Source organism: Muntiacus reevesi, chromosome 10, assembly GCF_963930625.1.
Source record: "Muntiacus reevesi chromosome 10, mMunRee1.1, whole genome shotgun sequence".
NCBI classification, from domain to species: Eukaryota; Metazoa; Chordata; class Mammalia; order Artiodactyla; family Cervidae; genus Muntiacus; species Muntiacus reevesi.
The window spans coordinates 78,778,761-78,802,749 of record NC_089258.1 but is presented as its reverse complement, the minus strand read 5'-3'; the positions used below and the strand labels follow the sequence as shown (position 1 = coordinate 78,802,749).

Genomic DNA, 23,989 nt, shown 5'->3' with positions numbered 1-23,989 from the left:
AGGCTTCCCACCGAGGTTCTCCCCTCCTGCTAGATCAGTGCCCCCCTCACCTGGAGGTGGAGAACGATTAGGTGTCCCTCGGGTGAGAGGTGCTCCAGGCCTCGGGGGAGGAGGGCTCAGGGACGCTGGGTACACGGGACATCCCCCATCAGGGAATGACCTCCCCCGAAATGCCGCAGAGCCAAGGGGAGCTGGTCGACACTCAGGAAACCCCTCTCCAGAAACTAAAGACCTGTTGTTCTGACTTCAAGAAGAAATCGTATCCACAGTTCGCATTTTATTAGCTATCCAATGCCGCCTTCCTGGAGAAGGCACTGGCACCCTACTCAAGTACTCTTGCCTGGAAAATCCCATGGACAGATGAGCCTGGTAGGCTGTAGTCCATGAGGTCGCTAAGAGTCGGACACGACTGAGCGACTTCACTTTCACTTTTCACTTTCATGGATTGGAGAAGGAAATGGCAGCCCACTTCAGCGCTCTTGCCTGGAGAATCCCAGGGACGGGGGAGCCTGGTGGGCTGCCGTCTATGGGGTCACCCAGACTCGGACACGACTGAAGTGACTTAGCAGCAGCAACGCCACCTTCCATTCATGTCCTGGGTTCTAACTGGATTTTATGAACTACCAGTACAAGTCAGTACAATGCATTTTGTCTTTTTTACCCACCAACAGCTTGACTGCTCTTGGCGCTTTTAAACAATGAGCTGATTGTGGGCAAACAGAAGGCAAGGTACCTGTGAGATAATTAACTCCTGTACCTGGTGCCGGCTAATAATGAAATAATTTTCACATAAACAGAGAAACCACTAAATGTTAACTGCATTTATTTTTTTTAAATAGTTGTAAAATGTAATAAAATGAGATTTTCAGAAGCATCTTGGTGACTGCGTAGAACAGCATAATTGAAAAAACAACGAAGTCCCTGCCCCTCAGCTGGGTTGGAGGAACCCACCTCACAATTGTCCATCCCACTGGACGCTGGCGGGTGGAGTGACCTTTCACGAAAGACATTTTCTTGTGTTTCTTCTCGTGGAAGCCAGAAGCCAGCAAGAGCACCCTGCTTAGAAAAGAGAGTGTTTGGTTCATACAGTCTGCTTTGGTTTATTTCAACAGGTAAGAAAGTGGTCCCCAGTTCCCCTGAGGAGAAAACGTGTTTTCTGACTTTTATCACCAGTCTGAATGAGTTTCCTTCTCTGTTAAGGTAAAAAGTACATTTTCCATTCCCTCCAGTGTTCAGTTGCTCCACTTTGGAAATACTCTTCAGATAAGTATCCGTGTGCCTGCTTGGCCAGGCCACGCCTTCCCGTTGATGACTGTCTGTCGGCCAGTCCCCGCAGGGTCAGCGTCTGCCACGTCCTCAGATGAGGGTCACAATCTGATGCTCTGAACTGCACCAATGCAGCAAAAAGTATCTTCTTAGAAAATATCAAAATGTAGCTAACTTGTGCTCTCTTCATAAGGCTTGCAAGTGGGTAATTAAATAAGCGGAATATAACTCATAAGCCAAAAAAAAAAGTGCATTTTTAAATAAAATTAACAGAGATGGCTAAAACTACAACCAAAAAGATGAGCAGATTACTTTCGGTTAATCCTGGGGGAGATGATACAACCGCTACGAGTTTGTTTGCTTTCTCATTTTCAGTCCATTTGGTTTTTCTTACTATATTCACAAAGATCACCATGAGTGTATCTTTGAATTTCACACGGTCTCCTTGCCGGCATCCTGGTATCTCAGCTCCCAGACCCCAGAGACCGGCTGATCACCCCTCAGACGGGGAGGCCTGTGCTGGCCTTCCATCCTCATGAACTTTTTACAAAGCTGCTCCCCCTTCATGAATATTTCAATAAGCAGAGAACAACAACTCTCGCTTTGCAGTGAACACGATCACAACCTCCACGCCATCAGTCTCACACTGAGGCCGTCTCTGTCGGTCGCCGCGGCTTGGTGAGTTTGGGCTCTGCTCCTGCAGGCCGAGTGGGGGGCGTTTGACGCCTGTTGCATAAGCTACACAGGCAGAGAGAAACCCCCCTCGTCCGTTTGACTAACCGGTCGAATGCTTTCCCTGCCCTTTGAGGGCAATCTTTTTCCTTGTGGCAACTGCAAAAGGAAAAAGAAAACAAAGCGTCTGCGCACCCCCGGTTCCCTGCAGGGGGCGTTCATGACTTCTTGCTGCCCGTCTTGTGTCTCTGTCTGCGGAGGTGGGCCTCGATCTCGTGCCTGAAGACCAGCATGCCCAGCTGCCCGTGGGACGCCTCGTTCATGGCCTTGGACTGCATGCACATCCGGTACTGCTCCGGCGCCAGCTCGTCCTCGCAGCGTTTCTCGTGCCACAGGTGGAAGAGGCCCCGCGCGGGCGCGCGGACCACCACCAGGTTGCTGTGCAGATACTTGCGGTAGAGATGCACGTCCTCGCCGCCCCAGCCTCGGATGTCCAGGTCGAAGCCGCCTGCGGGGCAGAAGACACGGCTGAACGCGCGCCGCCCTCCGCCCCACCCTGGCTCGGCCCCGGCCCCGCCCAGCACCAGCGCGCTCTGCGGAAGCAGCTTGGGGAGGTCTCCCCACCTCCGACCCCCCGAGTCCGGGTGGTGCGCGTCTGCGGGGTCGGAGAACTCAGGAACCGCCCTGGTCCAGCACGAACTCCTGGAGACCGCAAGACCGGAGCCTCCCCGGCTCCCGAAGCCGCAGCTGGGCTGTCGTCATAGCAACGCGGCGGTCAGCGATGCCCGCTGCGCCCCCCACGTCCCAGCCCAAACCTCTGGACGGAAACTCGTGGGGCTCTGTCCGAACGTGGGCCCCTCCTGCCCCTGCAGAGCAGAGACCAGGGAGGACCTGGCAGTCTGAAAAATTCGTGTCCCACAAAAGCGTCCTCGCTCCTGCGGACTGAAGGAGTCCCCAGAGCTGTGAGTGGCCCCCGCAAGACAGCGAGGAGTCACTTTAAGAGGACTGGCCTCACGGTTCTGAAGTTTTACTTAAGACATCTTGCTTCACATCACAGTGGCTCCTTCCCACGTTTGTGAATGGTGACGTCCCCCTGTCTATTAACTTAAAGCCACACATCCCGGACAGAACCAGCAAGCAGTGGCCTCTTGCCTGTCACTGTTCCTTGCTTCCTGAGAGTTCTTGGCCTCTCATAAGAAACAGTGAATCGAAGTTCAGTGGCTTTGTCATTTAGCCGGATTCCCTGCAGCCCCCAGGCCCGCTGCTCTGATGGGGCCAGAATCGGGGGCCCTCCACACACCCCTGCCTGTGAGCAGGGCCACTGGGCAGTTGAGGAAACACCCAAGATTCTGGGTCAGGGCCTGAATTTGAGTCTTGGTTGCCACACCAGCGGCCACTGTGCCTCTCTTAAGTCCAAATTCGATAAACATACATCATCGCAGAATCACTTTTCCTTGCACAGAGAGCAAGGAAACAAGAGTTTCTCAAAATGGAAATTTCCTTCAGGAAAGTTTTTAATTGGGTCATTTTTGAAAATTAGATTTACACATAATAAATTTAGGCCATTTATAGAGAAATCAAAGAACACCCGTGGTGACCTGCTAGGAATCTGAGCACACTCACCAGAGACCCTTGTCCTGCGTGTTCTGTTGCTTCTTACAGAAGGCATTCCACGTTGCGGTTTGTTTGTTTGTTTGTTTTCTATTTTCTGGCTGTGCCACCTGCCATGAAGTATCTTAGTTCCCTGACCAGGGATCGAATCTGTGCCCCCTGCAGTGGAAGCTCAGCATCTTAAACACGGGACCTCCAGGAAGTCCCTTGGGCTTTTATTTAATCTTTCTAACTTGATGATTTTTTTTTTTTTTTTTGAGGGTCCTATATTCCCTGTTGTCTACCAAACCTCCAAAAAAAGAAACTGGAACTCCTTAGATCAACTCACTGACCTTAAAAGGAGAAGCCCAAGGCCTTGGGCAGGAGGGGAAGTGGCAAGTAGAGCGCAAGACTGGGGACCCCCAGGAGACGCAAAGGTGGGGGTCTCCATGTGAGAAGAGGCCTCCGGGGGACCACCTGAGCCCCAGGGCCCTACATCACGGCTCTGGCCTGTTCACTTGTCCCCTGGTCGTGTACGATCCCCGCTATTCCCTCTAGAGGCTGTAGACTGGGTGTGGCCCCGGGGAATGACGTGGTATCTCCCAGGGGACAGGAGACCCCCGGGGCACTCTAGCTGTGAGGTCCCTCTGCGTCTCTGAGACTTGGCCTCCAATCTACAACCGGGGGGCCTCTCCCCTCTGGGTTCTAGGTGTGTGTGTGCATGCATGCACATGCATGTAGGCATCTGTGCACACATGCGTGTGCCTGTTAACAATGACTGCACATGGGGGACCTGAAGTGACGTCTAGGATTTTCACAGGTTCAACACAGAGAAACTGGGACCCTCCCAGCCCTTCTGTCCAGGGGAATCCCCTCCCCATGGGGGATGCTCTGTGTGGAGGACGCAGGGCCAAGCCCGGCTGCAGGGAGCTCTGAGCAATGTGGTTTGGAGCCACGTTTATGCAGCAACCTCCCGGGGAGAGGCCTTCCTAGGGACCCCCACGGTCTCCATCGGGGAACGGGCTCTGGGCTCACCTATGTTGATGAAGTCGGACCGATACTGGCACGTCATCCCGAACCCGAAATCTCTCCAGAATCCAGTCTCCTTCTTTATGACCTGCAGGGAGAGTGCCATCACTGGACGGAAGGAGATGGAAGTGGACATGGAGGGGGCGTCGCTGACACAGCCACCCCCTGGTGGGGGCGCAGACGACCCGGCACAGCAAACCGCCGCCTGTCCTCAACAGGCCCGGTGACGTCTGGCACCTCTGGCTGGGGCGTTTCTAGGTGTAGGCTTGCACACACACACACACACACACACACACTCACACTCAGAGACCAGTGGGGAGGGCCGGTTTGGGGCAGCACCATGGAAAAGCCATCTGTGCGTCCGGCCGGCCTGGCATTGGGCTGGGAATGTTTGAAAGAAGGAGAGAGAACGACCTGGAACTCAGCCATCCTGGCCCAGGGCGCGAACAGGACACCCTCGAGGGATGAAAAGAAAGCCCAAGGCAGCAGTGAGGCCATCTCCTGGGAACACGCTCTGTCCACTCATCCACGGACTGCTTTAGCACCATCTGCTCCCCCAGTCTAAGTAGTTGGGGGGGGGTCCCCTCCGGGTGAGGGCAGCTGTGAAAAGCCAGGCCTGGCCCTGCACATGTCTCACTTCAGAAGTCCATTTCCAACACATTTGCTGGAGCAGCAAGACTTCAAAGGTGTTTTTTGCTACTTATATATGTGGGGCTGCAGTAAACCTGGAAACAGATTTGTGACCGTACTGGTTATTTTTCCGGATTCGTTCTGGAAGCTCATGTAGGTGCTGGGAGGAAAGGAGGCCCCCCAGCAGGGCCCCCTCCTGCCTGGAGTCTCCACCTGGGACGCCGGGCCTGGCTCCCCGCTAACTGGAAATGGCAAGTCCTGACCCACAAGCCCGCCGGCCAGCACGTCTGCCTCAGGCAGGCCCCCCGGTCCCTCTGCTTCCTCTTCTTTAACAAGAAGGTTGAGCTGAGTCACCCTGACGGCTCGTCCAGCCCAGCACCCAAACACTCACCCCCTACCGCGCCCACCTTCCTGAGGGCTCACTCTATTGGTGGGTGAGTGCATCGTTGCTTCAAGTCGTGTCCAACTCTTTGTGACTTCATGGACTGTGGCCCACCAGGCTCCTCTGTCCATGGGATTCTCCAGAAGAATACTGGAGTGGGTTGCGATGCCCTCCTCCAGGGGATCTTCCAAGCCCAGGATCAAACACACATGTCCTGGGACTCCTGCATTGCAGGCGGATTCTGTACTGTTGATCCACCAGGGAAGCTCCACTCTATCCACTCCACAGGCTAAAACTACACTCAACAAATGGCCTGCAGAAGTGGTGAGGGACCTAACCTTCCCTTTACTCTGCAACTAATGAGACCACCTTATTCCACTGCAGTCTACACACACAGAGGTCATCGGCACTCCGCCTGGCACGAACCAGACCAAGGAGAAGACGGGCCAGCAGGGAGCCTGTGTCCTCCCAGCTCGACTCCAGAACAAAGGCCTGCTGCAGGATAAGCTCCCAGCAACAGTGTCATTAGTATCAGCTGGAGCGATTTCACAGGGCAGAAAAGCCTAGGAAAATCTGCAGAGTCCCTTTCTAGAAATGGCTTCTGCTCCATCCCAGCAGTGGCGGGGACACTGCTTCTCCCGCAGCTGATGGCTCCTGTCCTTTCTGGCGGGCAGGACAAGGCCTGAGTAAAAATGCTGTCAGAGAGCCACGCCAGCACCCCAACTTCAAACGTGTGGCAGAGGTCTCCCTGGAATTTGAGAGAAAGCCCCAAACGGGAAAAACGAGGGCTAGCACTGGGGAAGAAAGACAAGAGGGGTTATGGAGGTGGCCAGCCAGGGCCCGCTGAGTGGACGCAGAGCCTGGCGAGGTATGGCGCTCGCCTGGGGACAGTGGGACAGAGGAAGGTGACCCGTGGGTGGGGAATGAGCTACACAAACACTTCTCAACGCGGGCTCCGAAGCCCGCAGGCCGCGGAAAGCCGGTCTCGGAAGAGCGTGTGGACATTCAGCCCTTCGTGGGAACGGACCTGGGGGTGCCCTCAGCAGGTGCCGTCGGGGGCAAGACAGGCAGGCTGGCCAAGGCCATGCGCTTCAACTGGAGCCTGAGGGGCCTCGAGTGTGCATCAGACCACAGTCCGGCCCCATCCAAGCCCTGCAGTGGGTGAGTTCCCTCTGCCGCAAGGCATTCAGAGTAAAACCTGCGGGGAACCTCCGGGGCCTCCAGAGGCCCCGGGTGACCTGCTCCTGCCTGCCCCGCTTGTCTCGGGTCCCCGCGGATGTGCCAGACTCACAGGCCTCCAAAGGTTGGGCACCCGCTGGACGCCACACGGCCAGGGTCGCCCACCACGGGGACTCCGCTGAGAGTGGTCACCCTGACCCCCCGCCAGTGTCAGCTCCCACCTCGCGTCCTGCCGGCCAGTTTACGGTTTCCCTGAAATACCAGGGCTCCCGGAAGCTCTCCTACTGATGGGCTGTTTCTGCCTGCTGTCTGCACCCACTCACCACCGCTGGCGAACACAGACTCTGGGTCTCCTTCACGGCGAGACCTGCAGCCCCCGGAACCACCGTGCACAGGCGCCGGCCCTCCGTCACTCCTCCAGCAGAGAAGGAGAGCGCCCGGCCGCCGGAGACGGACGCAGCTCGGGTGGGGAACGCTTAGCCTCGAGGAGCTCGGCCCAAGGCCTAGGTGTCCACTGAGGAGACCCCCAGATCCGTGGGCTCTGGGCCCACAGAGAAAGACTCTCACCTTCCTAGGCTCCAGGCAGATGGCTCAACTTCTTAGAACCTCTGGCCCTGGCTCCCGGACAGGGGAGTGACACACATGGGCGACATCTACCGCGTCAGAGGAGGAGGAGACCGCAGACCACGGTGATGCCGTAAGGGCAGCATCGCCGGCCAGGATCGCACCCGTTTCCAGCGCCCTGCTCGTCACAAGGCCTGGATTTCACCCGTTTCCAGCACCCTGCTCATCACAAGGCCTGGATTTCACCCGTTTCCAGGGCCCTGCTCGTCACAAGGCCGCCTGCCCCTCCGCCGGCCCCGTCTCCACGCCCCGAGCCCAGCAGGCACTGCCCGTGCCGGCCACACCCTGCGGGACGGCGGTCACACGACGGGAGTGATGACTTCCGATCAGGACCGTACGCCAAGCACAAATCAGCCTCTCCCCACAGATGCAGGAAAGCGGCTCCCCGCAGTCCCGCGGGAAGCACTCTGGGTCAGAAGGTAAACTAAACTACAAATACTCAGGCAGAATATTTCCTCCAAGTCAGAGACAGGCTCCCAGGAACCAAGGCTGCATCTGGCCAGCCTCACATCACCAGAAACCCCACAGACCCGGGGTTGCAGGCCTGACTCTCGCCTGGCGAGATGCTCCGCTGACGTCCTGAGATTCTCCATAAACATCTTCCGGGAAGGGCCTGCCCCAGACCGGGCATCACGCAGTGAGCGGCAAACACCCTGGTCTGCGGGTCCCAGGGCCAGGCTGCCCCTTACCCCGCCATAGGCCCCTGGGGGTCTGGGACCCGAGGCTGCACACGCGTGCGCACGGGCCTCGGGCTGGGCGACGGAATGACTCACCCACCGTCACTCACTCAGCCAGTCGGGCCCGAGCCCCGATCAGCACCAGTGTGGCCATGACGGTGACCATTTCTCGAGAAGGAAGGCATTTCTCAAGCCACGGCTTTCAAAGAATGGGCTGAAGAATGGACTCAGCTGCCACCTGCTCCAAGACTTGCACTAACTCACCCTTTTCCATCAGTATCCTTTTATCTGCATTAAAAAATGAAGTCTCTTCGGAAGGGCTTTGTGCTGGATCGGGGCTCAGTCCGGGGAGCCTGTGACCCAAAGTCAGACTCTGCCCCCTGGAAGCACGTGGAACCAAGAACACGCCCCCACCTCCGCTGCTGCAGCCAGGGAGTCCCCGACCTGCCCCCCGGCATGGAGGCTTCTGAACAAGTGGCACCCGCCTCAGAGCCGCACGATTCGCCCTGTGATGTGAGCGGGACAGTCCTTTTCACGGACCACGCAGGCAGAGAATGCCAGCTGCCCAAGGCCACAGACACAGCACGTGTTAATGGGACTCTCGGTTCTCAGGAGAGTCTGCTAGTGGAAAAAACAGAAACAGACCAAAAGGATGGCCCAGGCCCAGTTATCAGTTCTTAGAAGTTTAAACTGAAATTCGGGCCAGTGGCAAAGTCCTCTTTGGACAAAAGGAGAGAGAAGGGTCTAAGCAGAGAGAGCTGGGGCCGGGCCTGCATACCAGGCGCACGCTGACCACTCGTCAGGCAGTGGGGGGCAGGGCCACGTGGCAGAGGGAGCGGCCAGGCATCGTGGCCTCAGCACTGGAGAGGAGATGGCCCTGGGGGGGTGGGCAACTCAGGAGACTCCGGGCAGGGCTGCCCGCCTGGCAGAGCAGCGGGTCACACCCAGGTGCCAGGGTCTCCAGACAACTCTGTGATCAGTCTGAGGGTCAGATTGTGGAGGGCACTTCATCCCCAAAGGAATCAGGGGTCAGGGCTGTGCTGGTGTGGCTGGGACCAGCAAGGAAATCTCTACTCAGCTCTGTTCCGAGACATCAGAGGGCGCCCAAACCAGGCCCTGCGGGAGGACTGACGTCTGGAAGACAGGCAGCTCCTTCCCCCTTCATAGACGGGGCTTTAAACACTTCATTTGGAGCACACCACATGGCATGTGGTATTTTAGTTCCCCGACCAGGGATCGAACCCGTGTCCCCTGCATTGGAAACACAGAATCTTAACCACTGGACCATCAGCGAAGTCCTCAAAGATTTTTTTTTTTTTTTTTTAACAGAATTAATCTGTGTTTTGGAATCTCATCTCTGGCCTAAGGTGACAGAGAGACTGGAGCATAAGGAGAGAGGATTCCTGACAGCTTCTTGCCAGGGGGGCCTCAGCAGGAACTGACAAGGCTCAAACCAGCAAAGGGGAAGTCTGAAATGAGCAATTGTTAAATTAGGGTTATTCCTTTCTTGGAAGGCTGTTTCTGCACTAAAGCATCAGCAAGGTTCATCTCAGGTTTAAAACTCAATAGGTCCAACAATAGTATGAAATCCCATGATTTCACTCAATGCTGATTACTAACTATACTCAAATGTACAGAAAGAAGTAACCCAAACACAAAAGAAGTCCCCTTAAATTTGGTTTCTTGCCTTTGCCTGCAGGCAGATGGTGTCAAATGTCATCAAATGTCAGAGGCAACAGCCAGTAGTGATAACTGGTACCCAGGTCACATCAGCAGGGCTGCTGGCAAAGCCTGCCTCTTATCTGAACATGGCCGTCACCTGTCACAGCCGAGTTCTGCATCTGAGCTTTGCCTTCCCCTTGACACTGACATGTTCCAGCGAAGGCTCTCAAGAATTTATTAATATGTATGTGTCGGATGTTTCAAGACTGAGCCAAAATGAACCCCTGGCAGGAAACCTTTCCTAATTCGCCCACCTCTGATCATCACCTTTTATTTTACCCCCTCTCTGCACCCACATGTCCTCTCTCCACCGTATTAACTTCTGGGGTTGGATGTTCTCCTCTGACATTTCCCTTGTATTTCTGTTCTCACCTAGATCTTGAGCAATACTGTTTCCACCATACTAGGTAAGTGAATCCTGGTATTGACCTGAGTTCTAGCTGGCTGTGTGACCCTGGTCGAGTCTAGGAGAAAGAAGTGAAGGTCTCGGGGTACTTGGAGGTGAGTGGTCAAGGCTGCAGCAGAACTCAGAGGCCTCGGAGCTGTGGACACAGCAGTCTGAGCTCTGCTTCTGACTTGACCACTGATTCTAAGGATCCGAGAAACTGGTTTGACCAGATCTTCTGGCTTCCCCACAGGAACCGCAACAAAAGGATGAAGCTTTTAAACTGTTCAATGAAATGAATTCCCTGCAAGCAAGGCCTTGATTTGAAGCTCAACCATGAAGCCCATTAACGTCAAATGTAAAGCAGTACTTTGTTTAAAATCAGAGGAACTTTTATTCTGAATGGTTGAAAGAAAATAAACCCATAATTCGATTCCCACTGGAACCCTTATGAGAAGCTAAGAACTCTATGGAGAGGAAACGTGAAATTTCTCTTGTCTCAACAGGCGCGGTTATCACCCCTAAGCGGGTAAACACTGGTTCTTGGGGAGTGAAGAACTCTGAGTGTTGATGTGTGAAGCATCTGCATATGCACACAGCACGCAGAGTCGGACAAAGAAGCTGCGATCTTAAAACTTCCCTGGGGGGAGGAGAGGATGATGGTCAGGCTCCAACTGCGACGGGGTGCAGAATCACCCTTGTCCAGCCTGCAGCAGCCCAAGCTGCAACTTTCTGGAAAAGGTCATTATTTATCAGCTGCCAGAGAAGAACAGGAAGGGGACCCAGGATGGGGGGGGGCGGGGACAGGAGACAACAGGTTTTCCTACATCTGGAAGCTTCAACACAGAATCAGGTTTCCAAAAGAATTCCTTTGAACACATGTTCAATGAAATCAGTTTCGTTTCCCGCTGCAGGAAAGCACTGGGGACTCTAGCGCTCCTTGGGGTCACAGGGAGGCTTCCGTTCTCGGCCCTGAGAGGCGACAGAACGCGGCTTGACCTCTCCACAAGAGACGGGGCCCCCGAGGCAGTGGCCCCGCCCTCAGCCTGAGCCAGCATCGGCTTTAGACAAGCCTGCCGGTCTCTGCAGACGATGGCTGCCAGGTGATGACAAAACTGGGGGGCACGCCTTCCAGGGGCCTGGGACCCTCTGCTGCCTTCGCCCATCTTCCTGAAACCTACACTGTTTGTCTGCTTAAAGGACCAACGAGGACATCTCAGCTTCAGGAGCGCCTGGGTGCCGTGCGGGCCCCTGCCCATCACCGGCGCACCAGGATCTCAGCACAGATATCCCTCGTGCACTCCTGAGAAAGCCACCTGGCCGGTGACACTGCCGATGTTAATGGAACAGTGACCGGGAGCAGTGATCTGGCCCCTCGCCCCTAACTCACTGTGTGCCTGAGGGGTCAGCCGCCTCTTCCTAACGTCTACCTGTCCATCGGAGCCTGAATCTCAGCTTTCTTACCTCGTAGCGTTTTGCAATAATAAAGGGAAAATGTGCTTCGTCCATAATCCAATGATTCTGGTTTCCAAAACGCCAGAAGAAAGCTATGAAGGTGTGAAACTACCTTTCTGTAAGGTATTGCTCCTATTTACTTCTCACTGTTAAATACTGCAAGTTTTTTTCATGGATGAGGTGCTGGAGCAAAGGCCAGAACATCTGCCAAACTTACAAATGACTTAAGGAAGTAACCCCCAGATTTCCACTCACCTCCACTCGTGGCCAGGTGCCCCTGGGGACAACAGACGTGAAACAGAGCACCCCCCACCCAGGCCCCAAGGGGAGCACTCACCAGTTGCTGCTCCAAGGCAGGGACTGCGTCGTGATGGCCGTATATTATGCCAGGATTGTACTGACTGAAAAGGACGGGATAAAACACCTTCTTCCCTGCAAACCAGGAAACAAACATTCGCTTAAAGTGACAGATAAAGCTACTAGGTTTATTCATTTATATTCAACCCTCAGACACACCCCTGGCGTCTGCATGCACTTCCCTGTTTCCCTTCACTAGACCCTGACAGATCTTAGAACTGCAGCAGGTAGACCAGATGGACAAACTTGGATTCCTGACTCCCCAGCACAGGGGTGATGTTCCAAAGACTGACAGCCAGTGGCTCCGGCATTGGACACCACCAGTGGGAATGGGTGTGAACGAGGGTCCCGATGCCCCCTGCCCTGCCAGATCTTAACCCTCTAACTATTGGCTCTCAGGGCAGTCGGCCAGGGTGACCTCAGGCAGCAGGAACAGACTCAGGGAGCCCAGGGTGGCTGCTCTTTATCCACTGGCACAGAAGCATTTCAGGTTTTTAACAACCGACACAGCCATTCCAGTGGCTAGCAGTTGAGTGTTGACCTTGCCTCTGAGTCCCAGGCTTTGAGAACAGTTTTGGGGGTTGTGGGTTCTTTCTGCTCGGGGCTGCTCCTGTCCTAGGGGCTGCCCACAGGCATGCCCTCCCTGTGGTTTCAGCAGCTTCTCTAGGCCCATGTCCTTCCCACCACACTTGCTCCTGGTTGTCCCCTGAAGCTGACCTCCCCCGAGAGAACAGAAAAGGGGTTATAAATACGCCCCTGGAACTGAGAGCTCCGGAGCTATAGTGGCCGACAGGCACCCAGCGCGACACCAAAGGAGGAATCGATGAGACAGCTCCCCTGTCCCCGTCACCGGGGGGCTGAAGCTGGTGGTCAGAGCGAGCTGTGCCGAGAAGGGAGCCCACCTGGCTGCGTGTTCAGCCTGCAGGTGTTGAGGAAGTCGGAGGTGAAGTAGATGTCCACGTCGCAGAAGAAGAGCAGCACGTTGCTGCCCTTCCAGGAGCGGGCGCCCACGTCCAGCCCCTTCCCCCGAGAGAACTCCCCGCTCAGCTGGATGAAGGTGAAGTTCCTGAAGTTGGCGGCTCTGAAAGGGAAACCACGGTCACTCAGGGGCCCAGGCTCACAGGACAGAACTCCCTGGAAAATACACAGCCAAGGCCCACGGCATCTGTGACCCGAGGGCGCTGGGATTAAGGGCATGAAAATATCTAGTGAAGTTTTGACGTGTCAGTCGCTCACTCATGTCCAACTCCTTGCGACCCTGTAGCCCGCCAGGCTCCTCTGTCCATGGAATTCTCCAGGCAAGAATCCTGGAGTGGGTAGCTTGTCCCTTTTCCAGGGGATCTTTGCAACCCGGGGATGGAATGCAGGTCTCCTGCGTTGCAGGCAGAGTCTTTACCGTCTGAGCCAGTATAAGTACCAGTTTATTTCTTATTTCTTCCCATATTGAAAACAACTGCCAAGGCTAACGTGAGGGAGAGAACATGAGCCAGTCAAGACCAGGCAACAGAACCTGGGACAGCCCCGTGTCCCCGGAGCCAATGCAACCATTGGCCAAGGAAATACAGCCACGCTGCCGTGGCCCCACCAAGCAGCTCCTCCTCAGCACTGAAGTCCAGGAGCCCAGCAGGACGGCCTGGGCCTGTCCCCAGACACTTACACCTGGACCCCCTCTCCCACCCACAGGTGAAGCGGCCAAACATGCCAAGGACGCGACACTGGGATTCAGAAGGTTGGGGCGTCTGGGGCCTGGCTCTCCTGTGCATTAAGGCTGTGATCTAAGCAAGCCCATCAATCTCCTGGCGCCTCAGTTGCTTCATCTACAAAACGGGAATAAACACATCTTCCTTAAGAGCTCAGTTATCAGTGAGGCAAGCACGGCCAAGGACATGAAGCACTGGGTAAGCATCAGCCAGCCTGTCACCAGCACAGGGCCGGGTGATGGAGTCCAGGTGTTTCTTCACTTGGCAATTCTTGCCCAGAACCTTCTGAAATGGGGCATGTCTTGAACAAAAGTTCCAGGAATTCATCCAGTACTGTGTGGGACAGGGACTGTCTTCTCCCAGAGAGAACCAGAGACCCACTCTGCTCCTGTTGGAGCTCCCAAGTCCACCTGTGCAGCCCTCGTATCCAGCCAGCACCCCCTCCTGCTGGCTGGACATACCCTTCCTGCCTGACAGCTTCCTCGCCCCCGGCTCTGAGCCCTCCCCTATCCCAGCCTATCCCATCCCCCAAGTTCTCTCTAATCTCGATGCCTCAAAAGAGGTTCAAAAACCCATGTGGTGGTGGTTGAGTCACTAAATCGTGTCTGACTCTTGCAACCCCATGGACTGTAGCCCACCAGGCTCCTCTGTCCATGGGATTCTCCAGGTAAGAATACTGGAGTGGGTTGCCATTCCCTTCTCCAGGGGAATCTTTCCGACCCAGGGATCGAACCTGGGTCTCCCGCATTGCAGGCGGATTCTTTACCATCTGAGCCACCAGGGAAGGCCCCTCAACAGTCCATACCCACTGTGTGAAGTCTGTAACTACCTCGGGTGAAGGTCAACACAAATCCAGAGTCACGAGCTTTACACGTGCAGTCTAATCAGCGGAACTTGTTCTGCCACCCCTTCCTGATCTGTCACCTCCCTTTAGCCCTGGGAGTGAGCTTGGTTGTTTTTTATCCTGGAAACCTGGGCCCAACCTTGTCTGAGTCCAAGGTCAGACACGGCAGGAGGCTCAGTGCGGGGTGGAGCACTGGAGGGTGAGTCAGGAACCCCGGGCCAGGCTCTGGAGCCGCCCGGCCCCACTGGGTGCTCGGCCGATGCTGGGGACTAAACACGTCCACAGACGAACGACCCCAGTCCAGCCCCACCTCGCATTACCTGGGGCAGTCACTCCACTTCTCTGGTCTGCTCGCTCGCTGCCCAGCCTCATGGACGAGCTCAGGCCCTTCACAGGCTAAGGTTCTACTGCTGGGGGATTCAGCCCAGCACCCGCTCTACGTGAGGGGGATTCTCCTCTTTCAGAACTCCATCTCGACTCTTCTCTCCAGGTAAGTGACCCCAGATCCTATTTCCTGAGCTGCGCCTTGAGGTTACGTCCCAGGGCTTCCCCCAGAAGGGGTGGCCCGGCCTCCTTGTCCCCAGAGAAGATGTCCAGCTGACCTGCAGCCCTTGCACCATCCTCCCCCCGCCCCCCACCGGAGGTTTCTGCAACCCACCTCCCCCTGCCCTACCTGGTCAGTTTCCAGGACGGTTCGACCCTTGAGAGATGCCTGACTCTCCGCCTGTTCGTCTGAGCCAGCCTCCCAGCATGCGTCCCCCGCCCTGGGGCCCGGCTTCCCCTCAGAGCTGCAGCAGGTCTCTGCTCTCAACAGTCTCACCGTCCACGCTCTGTGGGGCCCGCCCAGCCCGCAGGGACATCGGTCAGCTGATTTCCAGGGCAGGCAGGGCCGGCCTGCTGAAGCATCAAATCCTGGTTCAGATGCATCTGACCCATGATTCAGGTGCCTCCTCCCAGAGGCTTCCCAAGGTCTGTCATTAGAGGTTTCAAACAGACAAAAATACTTCCTATTTGAACAACAGCAACTAACTTCTGCCAAGAGTAGAGGAAGGCAGGTCCCTGAATTGTGGTGTTAAAAGACACGCAGGATTTTCGTCCCAAATAGCCTACAGTTTATTGGTGCTGACACACCAAATATTTACACAAATAGCATATTTGCTACTGTGTAGAATATCAAACATTTACACAAAGTGGAGTCACGGTGAATAGTTAAAATAATACAGACGGCGTTAGTAACTGATCCACCAGGTCTTCCCTGGTGGCGCAGGGGTAAGGAATCCGCCGGCCAACGCAGGAGCCTCGAGTGCCATCCCTCATCCAGGAGGGTCCCACATGCCACAGAGGCGCTAAGCTCGGGCGCCGCAACTCCTGAGCCCGTGCTCTGCAACGAGAGAAGCCACCGCAATGAGAAGCCCCAGCAACGCAACAGAGAGTAGCCCCGCTCGCCACAGCTAGAGACAAGGCCTCACAGCATCAAAGACCCAGCACAGCCAAAAATAAATAAGTTATATATATATGGACTTCCCTGGTGGCTCAGATGGTAAAGCATCTGCCCACAATGCGGGAGACCCAGGTTCAATCCCTGGGTCGGGAAAATCCCCTGGAGAAGGAAATGGCAACCCACTGCAGTACTCTTGCCTGGAAAATCCCATGGACGGAGGAGCCTGGTAAGCTACAGTCCGTGGGGTTGCAAAGAGTCGGACACGACTGAGCGACTTCACTTTCACGTTCTTACTGAACGAACAGCAGGGAAGACGAGCAGCCTGGGGGCTGAGCGAGTGACAGGGAGATGCCTGAGCAAGGGCTACAGGTCTGGGGGGATGTGGCCTGGGGGGGCACACATGCCCCACACAGAGGTCAGTCTCATCTGTTCCATCCCCTGGTTCCCCAAACCCTGGCTTGAAGCGAAAGGGAAAAAGTCGCTCAGTTGTGTCTGACTCTTTGCGACCCCATGGACTATACAATCCATGGAATTCTCCAGGCCAGAATACTGGAGTGGGTAGCCTTTCCTTTCTGCAGGGGATCTTCCCAACCCAGGGATCGAACCCAGGTCTCCCGCACTGCAGGCGGATTCTGTACCAGCTGAGCCACCAGGGAAACCCAAGAATACTGGAGTGGGTAGCCTAGCCCTTCTCCAGGGAATCTTCCCGACCCAGGAATCGAACCGGGGTCTCCTGCATTGCAGGTGGATTCTGGTCTGAGCTCCGCTAAAGGACTGCTCTTCAGGCTAGGTCTTGGCGAGTGGGGGTGGAGCTTGAGGGGTGGGAGGGGAGGGGCCTGGCTGTCAGTCACGGTTCCTGGCATAAGGGGTGGGGCCAGCTCACCGTCCCGGCGCTTGAGACGACCCTGACTTAGAATTATTTAAGTCACAGCATCAACTCTGTGCTTCAGCGCACTGTCTGAAGAGAAAGAGAACGCAGGGAAACGGCTGCCGGGGCCTCCCCTCGTGGCCGGACGCACAGGGCACTCGGGCTCCTTTCTCTCCAGCCTCCCCACCGGGACCAGACGGCCCGTGGCACCGCCCCAGCCGAAGGCGCACTTTAAAGCCGCTTTCCGCCGTCCAGCGCTGCAGGCCCGGCAGGAAGCCCCAGGACACAGCCCCTGCCTGCCCTGTGCACGCAGCAGCCCCTCGGCCCAGCCCCCACCCCGCACCCCACAGAGCCCCAGCTCCGCGTCCACCCTGACCAGCGCCGGCCAGCGGGGGACACTAGGGACCTGGACCGGAGCGCACTCAGAGGCAGGCTGGGGGCAGTCTCTGCGGGCCCGGGAAGCCCCGTCGGCCGGTCCTGGGCTCTGGGCAGGCCGGGGGCTCTGTCGGCATCTCTGCTTCCCAGAAGGCTGCGAGGTCACTGCACTCGGCTACACGTCTGCCTGCAGGCGGCTACCCGGGCCTGCCCCGCACCCCTCCGCTCACTCAGCCCAGCACCCCTCCAACTAACCAGCGCCCAGAGCACCCTCCTTCTCCTCTCCTACCGCCAGGAAGGGCCTCTGACGACTGACACGGGGTCTCTGCTGAGAACGAGGGCGGAGCTGGAGACACCAGCGGCGAATGGGGATGACTTCCTGTGTTGTCTAGGACAGCGGGCTGAACACTCGGCGAAGCAGCGGGGCTGGAGGTGGGCCGCCCTCCCGCCTGACACTCAGCTGCACCAGCTCGAGAGCCGAGGGCGCGCGGGCTGAAGGGACAGCGGCGGCCGGGCGCCCGCGGAGGGACTCGCCCGGGGCCCCAGCACCTGCCGCGCGCGGGGACCGTGTACTAAGGGCTGTGCAAAAGCAAGGACGTGTTTCAACACAGACCACCGACTTGCCGCAGTGGGTCGTGGGCGTGGGAATGTGCGCAACACGACCACTCGGCTGCAGCCCAGACGCAGAGGTGCGCAGGCAGGGGGCCATGGGGAGCTCTGTCCATCCCCACCCCCTCCGCCAGAAGGCCGGCACCGATGGCGTGGACACGCGGGGACCTCCTGCGTCAGCTCCGCGGTCTCCTCTCCCGGGATCCACTTCCTCCACGGACTCCAGGGAAGATCCCCCCGATCCTCATGGTCCCTGTCGAGTGGCATCCCCTCTCACCCTCCCTCGGGAGGAGGTGTCCTCTCTGAGCCCCCAGGCGTTGGGGCCAGTCCCTCCTTCATTTTCTGGGACCCGATGCCTTCTCTCCGCCCGTGCACTTGACCCCCCTGGCCTGTCCTCTAAACCCTGCAGGACAGGGGCTGTCCTTATCTCTATCTTCAGGGCTTATCAGCGCTTGCAGTAAACAGTTCCCACGGGAGGAAGAGCAGCTCCATAAACACTGGATGAGTCAGGAGATGAGTCCATGGACGCAGACCTGTTACCGTGGGAGGCGCTGCCCCAGGACACCACCTCCTCCTCTGGGGTGGGTCTCCCTCCCCAATCAGGAAGAGGCCCCAGTCAATTCTTTCTCAGGCACAAACCCAAGCTTTACAGAAGATTACAAACATGTCAGTAAAAGAAAAAAAAGAGCGAGGAGGAAAATAAGATGCAATTTGGTTTGAAATATTTCATTTACCTATACAAACAAATGCAATATCTAGCAGCATATCCAGAGTAACAAAGGCTTCTCAGGTGATGCTAGTGGTCAAGAATCTGCCTGCCAATGCAGGAGACGCAAGAGATGCCAAGTTTGATCCCTGGGTCGGGAAGATCCCCTGGAGGAAAACATGGCAACCCACTCCAGTATTCTTGCCTGAAAAATTCTATGGACAAGAGGAAGCCTGGTAGGCTACAGTCCATGGGGTTGTGAAGAGTCGGAACTACACTAAGCGACTGAACACACACACACACACACACACACACGCACACGAGTAACTGCCTTGTAAGAAACGGGGTTTTTCAAGGCATCGCATTTTTTACTATGTAATTTCTTGTTATGAATCAGAGTCTGCAGTCCCAAATGGCCCCGGGATTACTTATAATTATTTCTTCTCTTTTCTTCTTGAACTGTAATTATCGACTGACAAAATTCTTGAGCTTCTCCTTCAATTCCTTTTTCTTAATATAAGTCCGATGCATGCGGTCTCCTCTAGGTTAGATGCATTCATGCTGACAGAGGTTAAAATGACCTGAGGAAGCTACTGTTTCAATGGAGACTTAATTTCTCTAATTGACTTGCATTTCCCAGAACTGCTGGCTTAAAAATGATAAAAGATCTTGCTGTCTAATGTGATCTACTCTAATATCAATATCTTCTGACCGCTGCAAGGAAATTATCTTAATGTGACACTTCCCACAAGAGCCCTTCATTTAAAAAAAAAAAAAAAAAGCACATTTAACAATTTACATAGAAATATATATTTAATGTATAACTTAAAAATTTAAATGTAACACCCCTGAATATTGACATTGCTTATGACTTCTACTTACTAAAGGGATCTGAATACAGTAAATAATTTAAAGCTAAACATATTCCCAGCTAGTTTTCCATAGCAGGCATTTTAAGCAATTTAGAGTTCTCTAGTTTCTGAGCTTATTATATACAAGCCTGCTTATACAATTGTTTTAGCAAGTTTCTTTTGAAAAGATAAACAAAATTGACAAAGCTTCAGCTTATTATCTAGAAAAATAAGAGATGACTCAAATTAACAAAATTATAAACAAAAAAGAAGACATTACAGCTGATACCAGAGAAATACTAAATATCATAAGAGACAACTGTGAACAATTACATACCAACAAATGAGATAACAGAAATTGATTAGTTCCTAGAAATGTACATCTTATCAAGACTGAATCATGAAGTAACAGAAAATCTGAACAGACAGATATTGAACAAGAAGATTGAGTCAGTAGTCAAAAAGTAAGCATAGGCCAAGAGATGCAAACACTGCACGTTAGTCACTAAGCTAGACTTTCTCACGATATTCTTAAAATATGTATATATTAGCTAGGTTTAGAATAGTTTTATCACAACGCTGATAGCCAAGTGAAATAAATTTCATTTAAACTGGTTTCAAATCTTATTGTTTTCAATGAACAGCTATGGCTTTTTGGAGTGAGAATCTGCTGAGATGTTAAGACTGGGAATCTGGAAGTTACAGACGAGGTTCAGATCTGCCCGTCCCCCGGATCAGGAGCGGCAGCCTGAGTACCAACCTCTTTAAACCTCCACTTGTTCATCTAAGAAATGGGGTCAGGGGCTCCCAGTGATTGAGCCGACACTTCCACTGCAGCTGGCACGGGTTTGATCCCTGGTGGGGGGAGCTAAGATCCCACATGCCGTGCAGAAAAGAAAGTTTTTTAAATGGGGTTAATAACAGCTTCTATCTTATAAGGTTGGTGCGAACATTAAATGATGTCATTCATGTTAAGAACAGTTTAATAACAATGTTTAATAATAATTATTAATCATAATGATCTGATATTATTTACTAATTAAACAATTATTTAATAATAACAGTTTAACATTATTCAAAGATGAGATGCATTTTAATTAAAGTTTTAGCATCTTAAGAGAATGATGAAAATGGTAGTTAAGTAAAGCTTCTTCTATGTGTTTTACATAGACTACTATGTACAAATTTACTACACACTGGGCATTGTCCTTCTCCCAGTGGACAAACACTGAACATTTTAAAACTGGGTAAGGCCCTGTGCAAAGGGCTGGAGTCACAGAAGCATGTGACTCGGTGATAATCTAGCAGCTGATAACCTAGTGAGGACAACAGAAAGAAAGGTAAACAGGCAAATCACATGCCAGGTCCCGCATATGAGAGATGCTGAGGGAGAGGGTGGCCAGAGCTCCGAGCGGGGAGGACAGGGCAGGGTGAGCTCCAGAGCGGGGATCTGGGTGCGGGTGGACAGACAGAGGGTCAGAGGAAGCAGGAAGGAGTGTGGAGGGGGCACCAGGCCTAAGGGAACACGGAGAGCGAGGACGAAGGGTGAACTGCGCCCCCGTGCGGCTGCGGGGCACTGAGCCGTCGAAACGGGGTGAGAGCTAAGAGCCGGCCTGGGACCAGACTGGGTACCCGAGTGGCTACAGCGGGTGATGAGGAGCCCCACCTGCTCCGTGGGGTTGCAGGCAGCCGTCGTGGGGAACCAGCTCAGGCTGGCGGCAGAGGGCAGGGCATTCCTAAAGCAGCACCCGGGAGGGGGCAGAACACGCCGCATGGCCTCCGGGACATCAACACCGCAGCGTCACCGGTGAACAGAACGGGGAGGCAGCAAGTTTCTGCAGCGCTGCTTCAAAGACTGGCTCAGGCTCCAGCACGAAGTCCCCTTCAGGGCTAGCTTCGTCTCTGGGAGTTTTCCAAACCATCCTCACCCTGGGAATGATTGTACTTTCCTTGTTCAGATTCTATTCATTCTTGGCTCACCACACAACCCTCTGATTGTGAATTCAGCCCGCCAGGTAATGTGATATGGAAGAAACTGCCTTGATAGAGTCCCAGGCACTCCGGCCACTGGACAGAGTATTTCCTGTAACACGGCCTCGGTGGCCTCCATGGACATTCGTCCATGAGACGCGTGTAAAGTTGGCCCCGAGTATCTACGAGCAAACGTCTGATCGCCTTCTGATGTCCTTGGAAGATGCCAGACCCAGCCTGACTGTGCTTTAGAGTCACCTGGACCTCTACTTAAAATACTCCAAAAGGAGGCAGCTCAGGCAGCCCCTGGAGGGACCTCCACTTTCCTAGACAATGGTTCTCAATCGTGCATGCATGTCAGAATCATCTGGAAGGCGTGAAAAAGATCCACACCTCCCGTGGCTACCTGCAGAGATGTTAAAACCTATCCACCAGGCAGAGGACGTGAATTCTAATAACTCCCGCTCCTCACTCCCAAGTAGAGATGAAAAGGATACTGTAATGCGTTGGAGTCGAGAGATTTCTATTTCATTTACATTTAGGATATTCAATTATTTTATTCCCTTTGATCTCCCTTCAGCGGGCACCACGGCTTTAAACTGGTACTAGTTTTAAACACTTTTAACTCCTTACTGCTTTAGAACAGAGGTTGGCAAACTTTTTCTATAAAGGATCAGACAGTAAAAAGTTTAGCTTTGTGAGTTACGCCATCTCTGTCGTAACTGCTCAGCTCGGCAGTTGAGTATGAAAGCAGCCATAAACGATACAGAAAGAGATGAGCAGGCCTTCGAGCCAATAAAACTTCATTTACAAAAGTAAGTGTGGGCAGAATTTGACCACTGCACTGCTTCAGACATCTGAATAATTACTACCATCCTGATCTTGTGCTCAGTAATACAAAATTAGTAACCAAGCCTGAAAATAAACACGAAAAGCGCACTTAGTCTTAGCATCTTATATTTTGACTATCATCCTATTACCAGTTACCAGAGACTCAACACAGAGGGACTTGTTTATATTCAAACCAGATGGACCTACTCAGATGACTTCCACCGCCAGTACCTCTGACCACCCTCCAAGACATATCTACAGAGAAACCACCCAGCTGGCCATTCACCTGTGGCCGCAAACCAGGAGTGAGCAGACGGTACCACCAGCCTCCTCACACGCAGAAAATGCACAGATGTGTACTCATTAAGTACATGTTTATTCGTTTATTTGGGTAGGTGAAAAAACCCCTCTCTGTTGTTTTTTAATACATTTATTCCCCCATGTAACTGATGAATGGGGTAGAAACCCACAAGCCTCCGTCCAGAGGCGCTGGTTCAACAGCGTCTGTGAATCTAGGGTCCCCCCAGTCATCACCGCCCACCCCTCACTGATCTCAAAATGCAGGATGAGAGAGTCAGAGGGTGAGCCCATCTGCCAAGTGGATGAGACGGAGCCCTGAAGAGCAGGGCTGAGAAGCAGCTCCCCACAAGGCCGTGCTCCCCAACTCCATCCCTGCCGAGTGTCGTCCCTACTCCTGCCATCCACATGGTGGGATGCTGGGCTGGAGAAGCCCTGTCCCCCCACCCAGGCCACTCTGGGCGTTTGTCCCCAGGATGGGTGCGAGGCAGGCGGTCCCCAGGAAGGAGGGCGCAGAAGCAACCCCTCAATCCCCCCACACACAAGGCCAGCCCGTCGCCATCCCGGGTCGGGCCGTCGGCAGCGGTAAGGACATAAACCAGCCTGGACGAGCACAGGTACCCCCTCCCAGGCTCAGGTGCCGGACCCCCTACCAGGACTCCATCCCAGACTCACCTGGAAGTGTTCTCGAGTATCCCTTTGACCTCATCCATTTCCTCTTTGCCGAAGTAAACGACAGTGAGATGCACCCTCCTGTCCTGTTGGATGCAGATCTCCCTGGAAAACAAAACACGGAAGCCTGGTCCTGGGTCCACAACGACAGGCACAGCCAAACAAACACCTGTTCTGTAAAGTGCAAAAGGGCCCCCCGGGAATGAGCCACCAGTAAACCAGAGCCGGGGACAGGACACTCCGGCCAGCTCGTCCCAACATGCGTATTCCTATTTCTCTTAGCAAGAACACCGTGGAATTTTAACATGTAGGTCTGGTCAATGAAAACGCAAGATGCAAGAGGCTGCAGGCTCAACCTGCCCCAGATCCCTGGGGCCGGGATCCAATGTCCAGAACAGCGCTGGGGCCGTCCCCTTCTCTGCCACAAGAAGTCTATGAAGGACGGAAGACAGAGCCCATTGTACAGATGAGGACGTCGATGTCCAGCAAGGGTGAGGCTGGACTCCTCGTCCTTGCCTTTTCTTGTCCGTGCAACACAAAATAGTTTTAGAGATTGAACAAGCAAAGGTTACAAGACATTTATTCTTTCGGGGGCTCCAGAAACCCTGGGGACACCCAGCATCGTGGCGGTGACTGGGCGACAGGCCAGAAGCACCGCTGCTGGACCGCACCCTCCCCAGGGGGGTGGGGTCCCTCCCTGCCCCCCACTACCCACTCTGTGGCTGACGGTATGTGTATGTGTCTGTGCGTCATTTCAGCAGACTTCTGAAAGCAACTTAAAGGTACACGTCTACTTTGCTGCTATTCAGCTGCTAAGTCTGACTCTCTGTGACCCCATGAACTGCAGCACACCAGG

General features: G+C 54.3%; 1 protein-coding gene across 7 annotated transcripts in view; it reads right to left on the bottom strand.

Annotated features, from left to right (window-relative positions):
• Positions 1–813: 813 nt before the first annotated feature.
• CSGALNACT1 (chondroitin sulfate N-acetylgalactosaminyltransferase 1) overlaps positions 814–23,989 on the bottom strand; it is a 322,127-nt gene continuing 298,951 nt past the window's right edge. For all 7 annotated transcript variants that reach the window (XM_065947595.1, XM_065947590.1, XM_065947594.1 and 4 more), the window contains 5 exons: positions 23,137–23,238; positions 12,871–13,049; positions 11,949–12,043; positions 4,564–4,645; positions 814–2,446 (listed from right to left, as the gene is read on the bottom strand). In XM_065947595.1, coding sequence (XP_065803667.1) covers positions 2,157–2,446; positions 4,564–4,645; positions 11,949–12,043; positions 12,871–13,049; positions 23,137–23,238 — 748 coding nt within the window. In that variant the 3' untranslated portion in view covers positions 814–2,156. The remainder of the gene's footprint in view (positions 2,447–4,563; positions 4,646–11,948; positions 12,044–12,870; positions 13,050–23,136; positions 23,239–23,989) is intronic.